General features: G+C 38.8%; 1 protein-coding gene across 7 annotated transcripts in view; it reads right to left on the reverse strand.

The window, feature by feature from the left end:
- Positions 1–19,635, reverse strand: part of ARHGEF3 (Rho guanine nucleotide exchange factor 3) — a 101,261-nt gene that overhangs the window by 15,966 nt on the left and 65,660 nt on the right. Inside the window, exon 1 of one of the 7 annotated variants that reach the window (XM_005522117.3) lies at positions 7,513–7,634. The exons of the other annotated variants lie outside the window; for them this stretch is intronic. Coding sequence (XP_005522174.1) covers positions 7,513–7,608 — 96 coding nt within the window. The 5' untranslated portion in view covers positions 7,609–7,634. Of the gene's footprint in view, positions 1–7,512; positions 7,635–19,635 lie in introns of those variants that run through there. 7 annotated transcript variants of the gene reach the window in all.

Raw genomic sequence — 19,635 nt, forward strand, 5'->3', positions numbered from 1 at the left:
GGTGTCATTTTATTCAGAGAATTCTCACAACAAAAGCCATCAGTACTGAGTCACCCTTTCTACAGTAAAAAAATGGAGTTTGTACAAATAAGGCTTTGACTATGCAATGAAAATATAAAATTACCAGAGCAATTCCAAAACTGTCATACAGTAATATTGAAATTGCTGCACATTTGATCACAGGATTTCTGCTGTACTGTCTGCATCCATTCTGCCTCTGCCTCTCCTTTCATCAGCACCCTCATTCTCAAGCTGTGTCACCTCTCCAAACCAGCATTGCAGAGAAGCTGAACAAACTATTGAGACCAACAATCTGGTCAGGGAAAAATTCTACAGTCAAGGGCAAGTTCTGAACAGGTGGGTGTTTTTCTCACCAAGGACTCTGTTCGTCACAGCCAACAAAACAAATGGAAAGAGGAGACTGTGTGAACTGTTCTGCTTTAACCAGAGATACTGACCAGAATCTGCACTTGCACATTAGTGAATATGTTCATTATTTCACTAATTTGTCTCTGAAAACTCTCCAATTTTCCAGTTAACCAGGAATCCCACAGCCATAAAATCCTTTGGTGTATGACTCTTGAACTGTGTGTGCCCAGCATGAGGGGGCTCCATGCACAGCATGCACTGGCAGAACGCATGTCAGACTCCAGGCCTGTACTCTGAGTGTGCGCAGAAGAGTCAGAGCTGCCAAAGTCACCACTCATTCTCTCCTCCTGCCTCCCCCCTCACTGCTCAGGGAACTCGGAGAGGATTTAGAGGCTGCATTCATTTGCAACAACCATCACCTGTCCAGACTGAGAACCAGGCCAAGTTATGACAAAAAATTCAGGAGTTACAATGTGCTGCCTGACCTTTTAAAGCCATTATGATTGGTATTTAAAAAAAAAAAAAATTCAGCGTTTTGAAATTATTGCATGTTAGACTGTATTTTCAGAGTTATGAAGGCTTGCCAAAGCAATACGGGAAGTAAGTTTAAAAAAAAGACCCAGACTATAGTTTGGCAGAGTTTCTAAAATGTGGAGCTGGTATATGTGAACAAGTAACATTAATCTGACAGGGCTTTAAATTTGATATAAGGCTAAATAAAGCTGAGGGAAACATGAGTGCAGGAACTTCAAAGGCTAAACAGTCAAGTGAAGTCAAATTAATACCTGACTAGGCTAGAACAATGAGCAGATGGCTTTTGGAGGGAGCTGTATATTTGAACTCAAGATGACTTTGGTAACATTTGAATTCAGAGAGAAAAAAATTTAACTTGCAAACAAATAACACCGTGAATACATGCAGATTCAGAAAGAACTTGAAACTGTGAACAAACTGATAAAAGAATTAAATCTGTGTCCAAAATAGAGATAGTTCTGAAAACCAGACAATGGATATTTCAAACACCTACTATGTCTTTCTTAGTACATTTCTCTAATATACTTTTCTAGAGAATTAGTAGGAAGAAAGACTAATCACCATAGCATAGTCAGTAATTATCACCAATTTAAGATGGGAAACTATCAGACAGGAAGTTTCAAAGATGCCATGCCTCTAAATTAGCATGAAGGACACAGTGCTTCCAATTACTTTTTCATTCTTATTTACTCTTTATGTATAGGTACAATTGTACCTCCAGTATCTTCTGTATATTAACCTCTAATCCAATGGTTTAGACTACTGAGTAAGCAAGGAAAGCTCTTATCTTTTAATGTGTAACTCAAAAAATGACCCTTCTGCTGTGGGACAGCAGGAAAACGCAGCATGCAGCTCCAACTACAGCATCAGTGGGAAGCCACACTGACAAGACTAACAGCTGCCAGCTCCCTTTTCAGTAAAATTTAAGTCTTTTTGCCTGGCAGAACTGAGTGACATCTTGCTTTCTAAACTGTAATACGGTCATTTCAAAATGACAACAGCCTGACAAAAAGGTAACTTTTGTATCATTATTTTGGGTCTGATGCACAGACCCAAACGCAGATCACCATTTAAAAGCCTGAATCTAGGTACACAGCGCTTGCTCCTAGGGCAAGCTGAGCATTCAAACAGCCATGGAAGTGTGTTAAAGCAGAAGATCCTGTGAAGAATTAGGCACTTATATTAGCTGCAATGCACTGACAGCTAAGTTCATGCTATTTCTGTTTTTTCATTAATGAAGCTGGCACCTTATAATTGGTTATATTGTACCCAAGAACACACGACACAGATATGAAAGCTTCTAGAAGGCTATTTAGAGGAAGAAGGTAATAGTTTGGTGCTCTTCATCAGCAAAATTAAAAAAAAAAAACATTCTTTTACTAGTATATGTAAAGAATGGAATATTCACAAAGTTCAAAGTAGAGTGAGTTAAACCCATTTAACTGTATCAATCACTTTTTGATACATTATCTTTCAAGACCACCCACAGCTTAATTATCACACTTTGGTGGATAAATTACTCTAGCAAAAGACTGCTTTTCATTTCCTAACAAACAGAAAGGAAACAAAAAGAATGAGGCCAGATTCCCTCCATATTGCCCTAAGAACATCAGAACCAATGACCTGGATAAGACATGCTGAATAGTAGTCTAGGTGCCATATAAAAGATCTTCACTTGTTCCAGTACCTCACTAAAAAATTCTTCCACTCTGTGCTCCTCAAGGGCTTAGCCACTGATTTCCTGCCAGTGGAGAGCAAATTATGTTCACTGCTGCTATTATGACTGTTTTTCCACCTGACTCTCCCATCTCTTATCAGCAACTTCAACAAGTCTCCATGTCAGAGGACTCGTGCTGAATCCAGCAAACAAGGGAAAATGTTTCCCTGAGGGGCCATTATTCTCATGTCTGCTGCACTACTGTGACCAGGATATTGTGTTGATTTTTCTGATTGTATTTAAAACCAAACTCAACAAAAGGAACTTACAGAGGTTTTTAACCAGCCCAAAAAATAAGTGCTATGTGAAAATAGAAAGTACAGAAACTAAGCATTTTAGAACAGCAGAATTTATCCTGTTCACCTTTAACCTTCAAAGGCCAACTGACCTCTCAACCCACACATAATGTGGCTGAAACTGCCAGGGCCTGTTAGAATCTCAGCTTACTGGAGTTCAGCAAGTTCCAAGACATCTACACCAGTAATTTTGGATTTAAGATAGCTACTTTGCTTAACATTTTATAAAAACATGCTGGTTACCTTTTTTCCTTTTTTGATGTGGATCAGGACAAACAGACATCCAGAGCATTCATTCTGTGCTATGGGAGCATTCATTAGGGAAAAATGTTTTAACTTAAATTAGTCTCAAGAGTGTTAACAGTGTAATAAATAGAAGACAACTGTAAATTGAAACAGTACAGTAACCTTTGTTTCAAACCTAATTCACAAGAAGTGCCAGTAAACTCAAACAGAACCACTCTGTTTCAGATTTCATGTAACTGGCTATATTTCCATACGCCTTAAAGGTTTCCATACTTTAAAGGTTATTAGTTTTGAGTCAGCTTTATAAGGGTAAGTCAACATTCGTCATGGCAGGAAGCCCAACAATATTATTTTTGTTAGTCTGCTACTAGTTAAATTGGCCTCAGATTAAAAGGCTCTAATAAATGCCCCCAAAACCTGGAGTTTAATATAAAAAAAAAAACAACACATTCAAGCTCTGTTCCACAGGATGTTATCAGTATTTAACCTTCAGCAGGATAACAAAACAAAACAGGTTAAAATAGAAGAAACAACCTGTGTTATAACAGTCCTTAACACAGAAAACACTTAAACCTAAAAATAAATTCAACCAAGCATCTCAAGCTTTATGTACCTTCAGAGCGAAGCAAGTCTAAAACCAGAACAACATTCTCGATTGATTTTGGCACTAAAAAGACTGGATTTTTATACTGAAACAGCAGAGAATTTGCCTTTGCTTCATAGTATCTTAGAAAGATCCTGATTGGAAAATTATAGAACATTGCTTCTTCTAGAACTGAGGTGTATGGTCAAGAAAAACAAAGTAGCTGACTCTAAAGCAGTTCTAAGTATAGTTCAGTGTTGTACAAATGTAACTAAATCATCCACACGAGTCCATACTAAAACCTGGAAGAGGCATCCCGCTACTAAAACTGCTAGCATCTCAAGGAGAATTTTTTAAGCAATTTTAGTAAATAGACACAAAGGCAACTTGATCATACAATAAAGCATGTGCTTTGGTGATACAATTTTCCTTGAAACCCATAAGGTCCCATGCACCACCTACACTCCCTGATGGTAGCAGGAAGAAGTGTGTTATTCCTCCTCTGTCAGTCTCCTCAAAACCAGTAAGCAAACAAAGGAAAACCCAGAGGTATTTTGTTTTAATCACAGCATTACAAAGAAGAGAACCTGAAATGATAGCTGGGGCACAATGAAGAACCATTTAAGGAAGTGACCCAGGCAACTAATGTAGAGATGATTAAATTCTGCATTTCCTCTCATTAGAAGCTGTTTGTACAGGCAACCTAAGAAAGATCTTTTCCATTCTGGAACTGACTGGGTATTAACCTGGACTGACAATTAACCAGCAGATATCATACAGTGACTTACAGAATGGAAAAATAAAGACAAGCTGTTTGTTTCACACTGTCATTAAGCAGAGCAGGTCAGCAATTCCAAGTGCAGGGGTTTGACACGTTTCCAGTTACGCTGCACATGAACTTACCTCGAATAAATTATGTTGAAATACGTCAAAACTGCAAAATTAGAATGAAATACATACGTTTTGGAAGATCAAAGAAAATTCAAGACTTGGAGTTTATCTCATAATCTTTTGGCCCCTCTCCCTCTGGCTCCATGCCTGGTTTTCTGGCTAATGATGTGCCATGGCCTAGAGGCCGGTGTGTTCCCCTTCCTATTCCCCATCCTGCACTCCCCACCCCAAACAAACAATGTCCTGAGCACCAGGCAGCCCAGAGCTCCTTCACACTGGTGCTGTGAGGATGGCAGGAGACAACAAAAGACAGGCTGCAAACAGCCCTGACTCCGAGGTCTCAGATTCTGCACTCCAAGAGCTATAAGCAGACATACAACATACTGGAGTTGTCTCTGTTGTAGTTTTCAGAGCCTAAATCCAGGTGTCTTGGATCCAACTGTGTTGGATCCTGTATGGCACAACAGGACATCCTTACTCTGAGTAATTCAGGAGTTCCTTCCCATGACTTCACATTCAGACCCTTTAAACCTCAATCTGTGACTGTGAATGCTCGTTCTCACCTGCTGCCCACCCAGTCTGGGTGTTGGCTTTAGAAGGGGTGATAAGGAAGTCGCTTTAACCAGTGAAACACGGAAAATGGTGTTTCTCATCGGGAAATGGCATGGGGTTTTTTATAACTTAGAGTGAGCAAGTTTCAAATTTTATTATTTCTATTTTTGAATTATAAAAAAGTTGAGAGGAACCCAACATGCCTGTACTGTTCACACCTAGAATTGTACCACAGGATTTTGTGTGGGGCATGTAATAATGCAAAGACCTTATAGTGTTTGCCATATCAACTCAGGCACTGCAGTGTTTTGCTGCCCTTAAACTGCACTTAAAAAGAACTATTAAAACTGGACTTGGACTAGAATTATAGCTTTTTATCATAATCCAGATTTTAGTGTTTACACATATTTTGGAAATTTCATTTGTCATTGTTTTGTGACTGTGCAAATTTGCACAAAGTTTATGCCAAGGGAGCTGATGTAGCTTAAAGAAAGAACCGGAAGCAGAAAACCTCAGTTCTCTTTTCTGCCACTGACTTGTTCCTCAAAACATTTATAAAGCAGAAAATCTGTTCTAATCCAAACATACCAATATGTATGCACAATTTGAGTTATTAAAAAATCAACCAACTTCACATGTTAATAACTGGAATGACACTCGCGTTTGCAAGGGCAGAAAGGCCCAGTTCGGGCACGGGAGCGCTCTGCTGCAGTAACACGCAGCTGGGGTAGAAGGCGCCCAACAGCTTTAACTCCTTTCGTAAATACTAAAAGCTGAAAGAACAGCCTAATGTTAGAGCTTAAGGGTTTCTCCCCCGTAGAGATTTCAAAGAAACAGGCTGCACACACTAGTCCTTATAATGCGTTTCCCAAAAAGTAGCTTTTATTTCTGCTTTGTTATTCAATTTTTTGAACTGGTGGGTTTTCTTACCCTCCTAAGACAGGATGTTTAAAAATTTTTTTATCAGAATGCTGGAATCCCATCTTGCTCTCAGAAAACAGAAAAAAACCATAAGGATGCATTTTCTTATTCGTATAAAACACAAGCTGTTTGCACGTTGTAATTTTGATTGATCACATCTGTTACTCGATACTTCCTCATTCTCTCAGCTTTCATTGAGTCTTTTTCTTTGGAATTTGATTATAATGGAGCTGCTCTTTCTAATTGTAACAGAGCAACACTCCAACTCTTCAGATCTGATAATTCTGTTAATTCACAAAGAAATCCCTTCATGCAGTAAAGGCTAAAACCGTGGGGTTTTTTTAATATTACCATTAATAGAATGAGTATCCTTGACAAAAACATTAAGTACCTAATAGCTTGTGTTTTCCATAGACGCATACACACACACACTCAGGGTGTCACTTTTCAAAAACACATAGCTGAGAAGAATTCCACTTCCCTTAACCTCAGTAATTAAGTCTCTCTATGTAAAAGGACCCTGAAAAGCAAGAGTGCAGCATCATCTCAGTTCTTAGCTGGAGGATCATGATTAAATAAGGTCACTGGGCTTATGTTACTTTTACTTTAGACCTGTTCAAGTGGGGAAGTAATTAATCTTTGATGGCGATGTATTAAATGAACCCTACTTAATAAGCTGTCTTCAAGTTACCCAGCAAACAAGATTAATAAAGAAACTATATATTTAAGTAATAAACACTTTCAGATAAATGTTCTTCCTTCCTCCAGAGCAGTCAGAATCCTTAGTGTCACTGTTTTTTTCCTAAACATAAACCAACATTAGCCTAAAGTATCAAATATTTAAGTTTTTCACAAGCATTGCTGAATTTGAGTTAGTGAATAAGATTTTTAATGTCACTTGAAAGGCTTCCATGCTTTTTAAGAAAGAGAGAAGTCAATCTGCTGATAGGGCAGGATTTTCAGTTAACTGTACATCAGATTAATCTTTTGTTTATTGTGATGAGGAAAAGACAGTTAAGGTAAATGGCACCTTAATGCTTTAAGACATCATTTTACTGATTCCCTTCCAGTTCCTACATAAGTTTAACAATTTGTAAGTAATGCTTAGTCCTGGAATAAAATACAACTAAATCTATTTAAGCTACATACGTAAAGCAGGAATGTCTCAATCAGGTATTTTAAAGATGACTTTTCCGAAAGTGACAGACAACAAAAATCTAGATTCTGTTTCTTGCTTTAGTCCGAAAGAAAGGTGAATACGTAGAGAAGGCAGTAAAGGATGCCTAAACAAAACGGATATCTATCTATACACTGCAGCCTGTTCTCAAAGCACGTTACTTTTCCCCACCACAATACAGCTCACACAATAAAGACAAATAAAGTTGCAACCATGTCAGCAGTACCTCGGTCTCTTTAGCTGGGCTGGCCACCGCCTGCGCTTCCAAGGAGAAATTTGCCCTCTTGGCGGACAGGTAGAAGGGGTAATCCTTGGCCACCATGGTGGCTGCAGGAGCGGTCTGGGCGGTGAGCGCCGGCTGTGTGCGAGCGGCGGGCGGGGGGCGGCGCCGGCCGTGCCCGGCCCCCGGCAGCGCGGTGGCTGCGCTGCGCCCCGGCCCGCGGCTCGGAGCGCATCAGCCGCCGCAAAATGCGGCAGCTCAGCGCCAGCAGCGGGCCGGGCTGGACCGGCCGGGGGGACGGGCCGGGAGGGGCGGGGTCCGAGCCCCCCACACCCTCGGGTTCACAGCGCCGGCGAGGAATGAGCGCGTTTGGCCTCGCTGTGCGCTCCCCTTCTCGCTCCCGCAGCATTAACAGGGACACGTTAACCGTGCGCTTCCCGCAGGATGACTGCGAGAGCGCCCGGCTCTCCTGGCAGCCGAGTGCCCGGCAGGAGGGCAGGACTAACAGCGGTCCCCAATGGCACAGACCCAAATCCACACTGGACTCCAGACCTGCACACGGCGGTGGAACCAACATTAAGTGCGCTGTGCTCCCGCGGATCAGGGCGGGAATCTGCATAATGTCACGGATGTCGTGGTGCCACAACACAGAGCATTGCTTTTACTCCCTCCCCAGCACGCTTCTTTTTTTCTTTTTATTCTTTAATTTTTTTTTCCTCCTACCCATATTGGTGCTTTTTTTTTCCTGTCTGGCAAGCTGGAGCTTGTTTCTCGTGTTTTTAAAGTTCCACTTTTGTTGGTATTGTTCAGCCAAATTGCTCCCCTGCCCGCACCTCTCATTCTATTGAGCTGAGAAAGTGGAAAAACACCTCTGCCCAAGGTATCTCACAAGACATTTCAGTGTCTGTGCATCCAGGCAAATTCTGTTTGATGGCTACCTTAAAACAAAGGTAGTGAAAATTTCCTGAAAAGAGAGAGAAAGCATCTGGGGCCCTGTTTGCAACACAGGATCAGTCTGACAGAGACTATAATACGGGAAACAAGGAAAAGGAAATTGAGTAGGAAGCTGTGATGGGGGAGGAGGAAAGAATATTTTCAGCCACAGGGAAGCAGCCCAACCAAGAATAACTTCACAGACCTTGTAAAAATTAGCTGATTTTAAAGGGAGATCATGTGGTGGATGTGGCTTTACAAGCATCTATTTTTCTAAAGGCTGTTAATCAGATAATGATGACTTCAGAATAAGATTAGTCAAATGGCAGGTCTAGCCCTCATTTGGACGCTTTCCTTTGACTTCACCAATATCCCAAACATATAATAATCTCTCACACTTACCCTCCTAGGCCTTTTCAGGAGTAGCTGCAGTACAACCAGAGATGCTCACCTGTGCCTGTCATGGACATCTCTATTTTATGGTAGTCTGCCTTTAAAACAAAAACCCCACTAGCTTCCCAACCCTGAAATTGCTGCAAAATCACTAGAACAGTTATCAGTACCTCTAGATGTGCAATGATTCTAGAAGAAAATGTGACATTTGAACATTCAGGTGTTTTGTGGCTCCTCATCTGCATTACAGTATGGCAAGACAAGGTTGACTGAAACTGAAAGTGTTGACAAGAGACAGAACAGCTTTCATGCAGATAATGGTTAAGTAGACAGGACATACAGAAAAGAGAAATTAGAGCAGATGTGATAAAGATCTTCAAACCATAATTGACAGACGAAGCAAATATGGAATAATTTTTCACTGTATTCAACTACAGGGGAAAATGGTGCATCAGATTAAACCCGGTGGTGGCAGATTCAGAGCAAAGAAAAAGAAGCTAATTCTTCATACTATATACAACTTTTGTATTATACACAGTGAAAGTATCTGGTACAAGATGCCACTCCTAAGAAACATTCTCAGGCATAAGTTCTTGACTATTGGGGCAATATTTTGGGAAACACCATGACAGGCTACTTCTCTTTCGGACTCTTCAATAAGCATCTAATGCTCACCACCACTGGATATTTGGTGTTAGGTTAGATCAATTCTTGCAGCCATCATGTTACTTTCCATATTTTAAAAAAATATCAAAAAATGCAGCATTTTATCTGATGACTACATACAAGTCTTAGCTCAGGATTTCTGAAGCTCTGAACAGTTACTTCAATCACATGAATGTACACCCGCTTCTGCAAGTCTTCTTCCACTTGATGCTCAGAGGACACAGCTCTGAGCACAACCTGACAATTTCTCTTCACATTTCAAGCACATCAAAATACCACTACATACAGATTGTAAAAAATGGTCAAGAATCTCCATGAGAACACCACAGCTGCTGTGTAACCATTTAAACCCAAAAAGCCTTGATTTAAAATACCATCTGTGTATGTTTGTTTATGAAGCTGTATGTTAACACCATTTCAAAAATCAGCGTCACTTAAATCATTTAGACAAAATACCTTCAGGGCGTGTTCTCAAAGCAATCTAATCCTGTAACATGCTTCATGGCATGAACAGCACTTCACACAGGACAAGAGAGTACTGGTTTGGAGACTGAAATAATGAACTTGGGTTTATATACAAAAAATATGCCAAGAAAGGGATTCTGTCATTTCTCCATTAGTCAGGCCAGTGCATTTCAGCTTGACTAAGCACTCTTGAGAAACAGGAGAAAAATTAGTTCTAAGAGGAATATGATTGTTAATAGGCAGGACCTGCATGTCAAAAAGTTTCAGGGCATCTTGTACCTACAAGATAGACTTCAACAACATGGAAAGTGGGATTCATTAGACTCCATGGTCATTTGTTTACTCTACCAGAAAAGTGTAAAACAGTTTTAGAAATGAAATTTGGACCCAAAGTTAATTGATGAATGGCACTGAACTTTATATTATCTGATGGAATAACAAATGCAAACAACTCTCAAAGAGCTGACTGTCTGTAGAAAGCTATGTGCATTTATAAACAATGAATTATGATTACAGTTTAGTCGTGGTATTGAATCCCTTCTGAACTGCATATCAAACACTTGGAGTCCCTTCTGAAAGATCTTACAAACTGAGTGTAATTTATATTTCATTTCTACATGAATTTAGATTGCACAGTGACTGCCCATCAATAGTCACTGCATTGTGCGTGTGCACGCGGGCCCAGCCAGAGCCAAACATCAGTTCATAAACTTGTGGCTGAAAGACTCCCTAGAGAGCTCCAGTTATACAGCTGGAGAAACAAAGGTTTCAGTGATTCCACTAAGGAAGTTTGTAAGTGTGGAGCCAGTGAGTCCACTCTTTCCAAAAATTATACTTAGACTACAAGTCTACACTAACACTATAAAAATTGTGAATCTGAATTGTAAGGTACTTTCAAAAACTAAACTAGTGTTTCAGATAAAATGATAGTAGTGAATAGATTGCAGAGCAGGCCACTGCATCATTTTTGCCATTTCTGGAATACATTTTTTGTGGGTTTAGTTCAGTGGGGGAGGTGTAGGAAGGTTTTTAAAATTTATTTAGGCCAACACAGAATTTAGTCAGAAAATTACTTACTGTCAGGGAGAAGTAAGGAAGATATTTGGTAAGTCTGGAAAGCCCAGCTCAAAGGTGCCTTCCACTGCTGACCTGGTTGAGGACTGAAGTTCACTGACAGAGCTGTTCTGCGGTTGTGGCATTCACACCCATGCCTTTAGTTAATTTTCTCACAGATTCAAAACTTAGCACAGAAGTAACTCTTGCAATAACATCTGTCAGCACAGCAAAGCCCTTTGAGATGTGTTCAGGTTCAAACCTTACAAAAGCCTTAAACTAGGTGGATATACTGCATACACCTTTCAAGGGAAAAAAACCTCAGTAGTTTGCAGCTTATGGAATATTTCTCATATAATATATGCACCCTTCCTTTAATTTAAAATGAAAAAAGGTAGATTTAGATTAAATATTGGAAAAAACTTTCACTATGAGGGTGGTGAGACTCTGGCACAGATTGCCCAGAGAAGCGGTGGATGCCCCATCTCTGGAAGTGTCCAAGGCCAGGTTGGCTGGGGCTCTCACCCAACTCTCTTCAGTATATCTCTCTTCAGTATAATCATTAGGAAGCTTTCCTTTCAGAAAAACAAATTAACAACCACCAACACCAAAACCATATTCAAACAATCCAAAGAGAACTTTTGAAGCAGTCTTTTTAATCAAAATTTAAGAATCTGAATCTGCTCAGCAAATGCAGAACCACTGACAGTGTTGATTGAGAGGCCAAAAATCCCATAAACTGCTAAAAAAGAGCATTTATCAGGCAGTTACCCAGCTGTTCAAGAAACTGCAATTTCCTCATTGCAAATACAGATTGTTCACATGGTAATGAGTTACAATTTACTAGGTAATAAATATCAGGAAAAGACTTCTTGATTAAACACTTTGATGCTGAGAAATTCCAATAAAAATACTAGAGAGTAAGTGATCACTGTTAAAAATATGTTCTTAAAAACCACACCTGTAGTTTTTCCAGGTAGAGCCCTAATCATGGAAAGATCGGTGAAGAAAAATGAAACACCTCTCTATGGAATATGTGACATCACAAAACTGAACCCCAAATTCCTATTGTCTAGATTCTCCATTTGAAGACCTTTCATGTGATCCTTATTTGTGCCATGTGTGGAGTAAAATGAGAAGGAGGAAGTTATGTTTCCTCACTATTATTGTGGGCTGTGCTTTGGGACTTGCAGCCAAGCTCTGAACTATTCCCCTAACTTTTGTCAGTCAGTAGCAGGAGTCTCCCACTATGAATGATGGCTGTTTCAAAATACCTCCTCTACCCTGAAGTACACTCATGTCAAAGTGATGGTGAGCCACGATTCTCATGCCAACCATCACAAATGGTTTATTGTATAAACACACATCCAGTTGAAAAGCAGGCTGCAGGCTTTCAAACTCAGTGTTTCTTCATACAAAAGTCACTGGTAGAAAAATTCTGCCCTGGAAGAGAAACAGATCAAATAACGTCCCAAGTTGTTTTGATTTGTTTTTATTTTGCTAAATTCATGTAACTTTTGATTACCACAGGAAATACTGTACAGTTAAAGGATGCCTTTTAACAATCATTTTCACACTGAGGCAGAAGCACTCTTTCCATGAGCTTCCCTAGGGATGACAATATCAACCCACTTTTAAATCTACCTCAGATTCATAACACAAAAATCATTTTGGTGACTGGTCAGCAGCTCAGTGCTACAGTTGGCTGGCCTGGAGACACTGGGAAGGGTTCACATTTCTCCACCCTGCTACCACACCCAGCACTGTACACCACTTGGTGGTCCCTGATGAGGGAATCACAGGGTGTGGTGAGATTGGCTAAAATGATCCTCCACTAGTCACACTTATAAACAAAGAAGTTGGTTGAGTTTGTCCGAGTACACTTCCCAGGGGAGAGCTGAAAGAAGGAGGTGGGGAGGATAGTATGGATTTATCCACATGGATTTTAAACAGCTGCTCAAATTCTGAACAGGGTGAATTGATCACCCAAAGTGGAGCATCCTTTCATGAACTTTTCATTAAAAGGCATTCTAGGGAGCAGAAATTACTGGAAACACTTGTATGGTGTTTAAATGAGATTAAATGTAATTTAAATACTTTTGTTTAAGTTACAGGCAGTTGGGGAGAGCAGGAATTTCTCTCCAGATTACTTTTGCTGACTGGAAAATTAAGTAACAAATTTCTTTATGAAAAATCATTATCCCTAAAACAAAATGGTTAGCAAGACATCACAGTAGTGGTCTATTTTTTATTTTGGTTAAATTTTATTACAATAACATTTATATTACATGAGTAACTCTGTAATAATAGTCCCCAGAGTGGACAGTATTTTGTAATTTTTTGCTGTATGTATGCATGTATGTTTTGCTTATATATGTATGTATGCCAGATAAGAGCAAGAAAAATCTTCTGTTCCCCTCTCTTTTACTGATCTCACAATACTGACCAAATACCACTTGGTTTCTTCTTCCAAACATCCCCTCCAAGTGCAATATATGTAAAGCAAAGTTTGGGGTTTCTAGGGCTTATTAGAAAAATCACATAACTGGGGGATAAAAAAATCAAAACCCAAACCAAAGCCTACAAAAAATCCCAAACACCTATAAGCAAACAAAAACCCTAAAAAAAACAAACAAACAAACAACAAAAGAAGGGCTTTCAGCTACAAAGGTCCTTTTGTTTTGAAACAAAACTAGCAAAAATGGATAAGACTTGGGTCTTTTGAGTTGCCTTTTCCTATTCACCTCTTTACCTAATTAGACAAACTTCAAACCTTATCATACATTTCTTTGCATTCAGTTTGACACAGCTTACTGTGCTGCACTCAGAATCCCAAGTGCTGAAAAAAAATAGGATTTTACAGTAGGGCTGAGGTGAATTGACAATTTGCCACTTATAAAAGTATAAACCTTACTTCCCTCTCTACGCAAATTCCTCTTCCTCTCTTCCACTGGCACTGTACCCTCTTCTCTCTGTGTAGTCCTTCTCTGTCACCTTATTGCGAGTCTAACCTTCATCTCCTCACACAGGTAAGTCAGCAGCCCAAAAACACTTTCTTTTGCCAGATCTCTTATCTGCTGTTTTCATGAGCTAGACAAGTTACTGTGGCATGAGAAAAGCACCAGAACTCACTGAAGAGAAATGGTGAAAATGCTCTCAGGTACAAATAAGGACAGGACAGGCAAAAGGCTGGTTTATCTCCTTCTAGTAGCTCTAAACTGCTAGGTCAGCTTGTTTCATGAAGTCATAGCCAAAGAATACTGTCATATTTTAATTTTTTTTGGATGAGAGATTTGGATCAGAAGCCTTATTTATTTCTTTCTAAAAACAAACCCACCTATTAATTTCCATAACAACTGTGCACTTTTACTCATCTAGTCAGTCATTTTTGCCAGTTTGACCATCTTAAAATTAGAACATTTGTGCTTCTTGAATAAACATTTAGAACACAAACCTTGAGACTGATTTCATGTGCTCCTGAGCAACAGAATTAAGGTTAGAAAAGACCTTTTAGATCATCACATACAGGTGTTAACCCAGCACAGCCCATCACAATACATTAATTGCAGAAGGTATTGAGAAAAATTAAAAATTTTCAAATAAAGATCATTGTGCAACACTAGAAGTTTAGAGGTAATGTGCCTTATGAAAGTCTAACAATTTTAGGAAATGGAATCAGAAGCATGAAAATTACAAATCATTACAAATCGTACCCTTTTCTAGAGCATAGCTAAGGATGTGCCAGCAGTGTTTCTAGACTCAAAGTTAATCAAATAAAAATTGTTTGACACAGATTACAAGACATCCATGGGAGTGGTGAAAGTCAAGCAAAGCAGTGAGACTACTAAGTGCTTTACAAACAGAAACAAGAGTCTGATAGCTCCACTACAGTGAAGCAGCCTTGAATCTGAGAGGTCTTTTTTTTCACACTGTAATACTGACTGATCACCCAGTGCAGGAAACCTCCACATGTAGTCCTGAACAGAGTTCCTTGGATCACTCAATGCCTTACAGTCCAGATTGTTACAGTGATTATGCAAATTACAATATTCCACTGGTCCATTAGTGGTTCATTAATATCTGTAGAAATATTGTTCAATTCCCATATGCTGTGACATCAGACAAAAACGAACACAAGAAATTAAATCATCTTTCTGTTACCCACATCCTCCCCCTAAGAGCAGGGAGGAAAGCCATGTTATGACTTCAATAAGAAGTGTCCTTGCTAAAACTGGTAATGCTTCAACCACTGATAAAACTACTCCCAGTACAACTGCACTGCAGACCTGTATTCTTAAAGATGATGTGGCACGAAGTAACAATGTAACTAATCTTTAAAAGACAGCTGAAATGGGACCTATCCTCAAACAGACAACAACAACTTACACTGGGACAGAACTTCTTTGTTCGTATCCTTTTATCAAGGATTAGGGAATCGAGAAACCATTGCCGGGAATAAAAAAGGTTTTATTTAAAGTTACAAAATAACTGCCTTCCCAAGTGTAAATATAATGATGTAATCCCATCCCATGGTACAGAAGTTACTATAACAAGCTTTAATTTACACAAAAATATAAATAAGAAACAATTTTTCTGAATACTTTCCTGATTTAAGAAAGCCAGTTGTAATTTCTGAAGACTATCTCCTCTCCGGTCAAGTTGTTAACCACAAACTGCTATCTGGCACTGATCAAGTTCATCCTGCTTTTATGTGATCTTCATTATCAAATCCACAACCACAACACACCACAAGTGTTCCATTTCCACTCATGTTTAACTATGAATTTTGGACAGATGATGATCACAGTTAATTTAGTTCCCAAGATAGCAGAGAGAGTCAATAGTTGGAGAAATGTCTCTCAAAGTAATTCCAGCCATCACAGAGAAAATATTGTTTACTACTTTAAAAGCTAAGAAAACACAAAACTGCATTAGAACATACTTCTTGTATTAATAATCTTGAAAACATAGCAATTGACTGAACACAAAAGCAAGATGTTTTAGCAAGCATTCTGATTTTATTATATAATTGGGATTGGTGTTAAATTACATGGATATCAAATACTGTATCTTCAAATACCCACAAAAACATAAACTCTTAATAAAACTCCTACCCCTAGTAAACACTGAAGTGTTAATATAACTGACTGTAAAACAACATCAGGAGACTTAAATCTCAACCATAGCCCTAAATTACTTTGTTCTAAGAATGCATGTTAAAAAGAGAGTATATTGGGGGAACAGAGAAGCCATATACTTCTAATGCAGGGCACTGCTCTCAGAGCGCAAGAACAGTAACAGCTGACAAGTTTGTTCTGATCAACATGTAACTTTTGGGAAGGATTCTTCTGGTAACATGGGGATGTATAGCAGGAGAAAACCACACAGATTAAAAATAAAATAAAAATCAAGTTGAGAATGAAGGCTGTTATTCTAAGACAGGAACAGGAGTGAACAACCTGAGTGGCAGGTCTGTGGAATTTGTGGGATTGGGATAACTAATTTATCTATCCCCTTTCAAAAGCCTTTGTAGTTTTTGCACAATTGAAGTCATTAGAGCAATGCAAAGAGAAGAACAGAACAATCAAAATTATTACCTAGGAAAATGGCAAATAATATACAAAATTAGACACAGGGTATATAAAAGGCTCTACTTCTCAGGTGAATTTGATGCCATACAACAACACAGCAAAAGAATTTTAGAAAAGAAGGCATTATCACATTAAATTAATTCTTGTATCTGAATTTTTATGTGTGGCAATATGAATTCTGTAATTGATGGGTAGAACAAATTTAGTGTTGAAGGCTACCATGGATACCCCACTAGCAACCTATACACAACATTGCCCAGCATGAAATTCCCACAGACAGTCCTTCTACATAATGTGACCTTCAACCCCATGCACAAGCAGCACTTTAAGTAGACATGCAAGTGATCTTGAATTTAAAAAAAAAATCCCTACCAAGGAATCTTATTTCACTCTTCAGCTCTCAAACTGTGAGTTTGTGTATGAATTCTAGGCTACTACAGAAGAGAACAAGGTTACATAACACTTCTTGGTAATTAAGTTAGCTGAAGGAAATGGGCTTTTAACAAAGAACCATTTTCTGTAGTAAAAAAACAGTTTTAACCATCCAGAATGGTTAACTTTGATTGAAGCAAAAATATTTTGTCACCTATAAAAGTTGAAAGAGGAAAAGGGAAGCAAAATGTGCAACAGAAATAAAGCCCATGTTTTTCCAGGCTGCAGGCTACAGGACCTTAATTTTGATTAATAATTATCCATTAGAAACACGGTAACATTTCACTGCCTGTACACTTATCTTATTCTGGGTATGATAGTTAAATAATGAAAAGTATAAACCAAATAACAAGTGGGACAAAAAACTGAGCAGACTGCTGGCATGTGAACACATTGCAATAAAGCAGAAGGAATAATGTTAATCCTTGTGTTTTACTTCAAGCACATTGTCACACACACTACAGGTGTTCTCAGTGTTCTCTGCCAGCTCCTCTTGAATTCACTGCTCCATTTCTCCCTAAACAAAACAGGACCCAGGAAGAGAGCACAGACTGGGTATTCAAGACTATCTAAGAGAGTTGCAATGATAATCCACAAAGAAAAGGGGTTAAGTCCTATGAAATGTCCAGCCATTACACTGATGAATCCAAACTGAAAGGATGAAAGGACAGCTTCATAAGAGCATAGCTGTACAATAAAGACTGGAATGCAGCTCATATCTGCACTAGAAACACAGGTATGTTATTACATACTGTTCTCTGGAATTTGGTGGGTTTGTTTTTGTACAAACACTTAGAGACTACCTGCTTCTGTTCCTAATTGCTTCCTCTAGCTCTGGTATTTTTATTAAAATAAAGGATGTCTATCCAAATGATTGCAGTTTTGCCACAGTAAGAATCCATCTATTTTGTTAGCTCAGGAAGAGCCATTTGTTTCAGTACGTGCTATCTAACAGCAGATGTGCATTAAAACGTGTCATTGCAGGATATATTAACCACATCACATGAATAAGCCAAGCAGCTGAAATAAGAAGCTACAAAGGCCTTTTTGAACACGAGCAGCTTCCCTGATCTCTATGAAACTAAATCACCAGTCTGATATTACTTGCACATATGGGAAAGATACAATAACTGGGCAACAGATCTTGTGGAAGGCACAGTCTAATGCTTTGCACTTGTTTTACAATTCCTACCTACCCTAATAGCACCTCCTTTTTTGTCTTGAGTTAAACATTTACATACCTACAGTGTATCTACAATAGAATTTTGATTCAGATATTATTTCCCCAATATACAATAGCTCAAGGCAAGAATGTTGCTTTGTTTGTGGTGTACAGGTTTGGATTTTTTTAATCATTGTCTTGCCCTCCCATTCTTTCTCAACATCAGCAGCATCTGAGCAGCAAGAATCTCTAAATCAATCGGCTTCTGACCCAACCTTTCTGTAAGAATTGTAATATCCCCCCATCCTCTGCAAGGTCCAAGTCAATCAAAAATCCTGTCAGCCAATTTTTATATTTGTATCCAGATTATGAAAAAGCAGTTTTGAGTGAGATATTGCAAATTTTTAAAAATAACAGCAATAGAGATAAATCAAATTAACAAATTACTACAAGGAGAGATATTCCTTGCAAAAGAGAAAATAGCAAGAGGGAAATGTTTAACCCTGATTCTATCTTTGGTGTTAGGAGAAGAGCAGTTTTCACTATGACTTCCTATCCAACTCAGTAGGAAAATGTCACCAAACATTATGCTGAAAAATGACATCAGAAATACTGTCCAGTGGTCTCCACCCTCTCTCAAACCTTAGAGAAGCATATAGCACAAGTCTAGTTTTGCCTCTGACCACAAAATACCCAAGTACAGTTACCTCTGTAAGTACAATTTGCAGGCAAGTGGCTCAGGAATTGGACATTCTTTGCAAAGAAAAGCTACAAAAATTGTGTACCAGCAATTCCCAAATTTTAGGGATCATGGATAACAATATTAAGCAAGTGGTGTGCTTATCAACAACGTCAAACTTGTAATTAGGAATCTTACAATTTTTTTCTTTCATGTGGCCACAGGAGTCATTAAGGTGATCTCTGAGACTGTTGTCTGCCATCCATAATCTCAGGACCACTTTTTCAGTCCTTTTTACTAAGTGTAGAAGCTGTACCTCTGAGGTGTCCAATACTCACAAAGTGTCTGAACAGCTCACGTTAAAAAAAAGCAAAATAAAATAAGGGAATTGAATGACACTCAATTCCTACCTCCACACCACCCCCAGTACTCATCACTGAAAAAAGGGCAAGAATACTAAAGAAATATTTCCAAGAGATAACACTTTGATCATAGTTTTTAAGATTCTTATACAATCATTTTGTTAAATACTTTTCCATATATGAATGAATTCCAATACCTAACACAGTTAGCACAGTTTCTTTCCTACTCTATTCAATTCTTATAGGGTGAGGATAATTTCTTGTTTGTGAAACTGGCTGGAAGATTCTAATGGTTCTTTTCAGGAAGCATGAGTCTGTTTTCCAAACCTGTTCCTTCCTAAACTTGCTGAAGTTGGCCCCAAAAATGTATCAGGAAATAACCAGAGGATGAGG

This window comes from Pseudopodoces humilis, chromosome 13, assembly GCF_049639895.1.
Source record: "Pseudopodoces humilis isolate 2021_Gansu_Grassland_sample_001 chromosome 13, ASM4963989v1, whole genome shotgun sequence".
NCBI classification, from domain to species: domain Eukaryota; kingdom Metazoa; phylum Chordata; class Aves; order Passeriformes; family Paridae; genus Pseudopodoces; species Pseudopodoces humilis.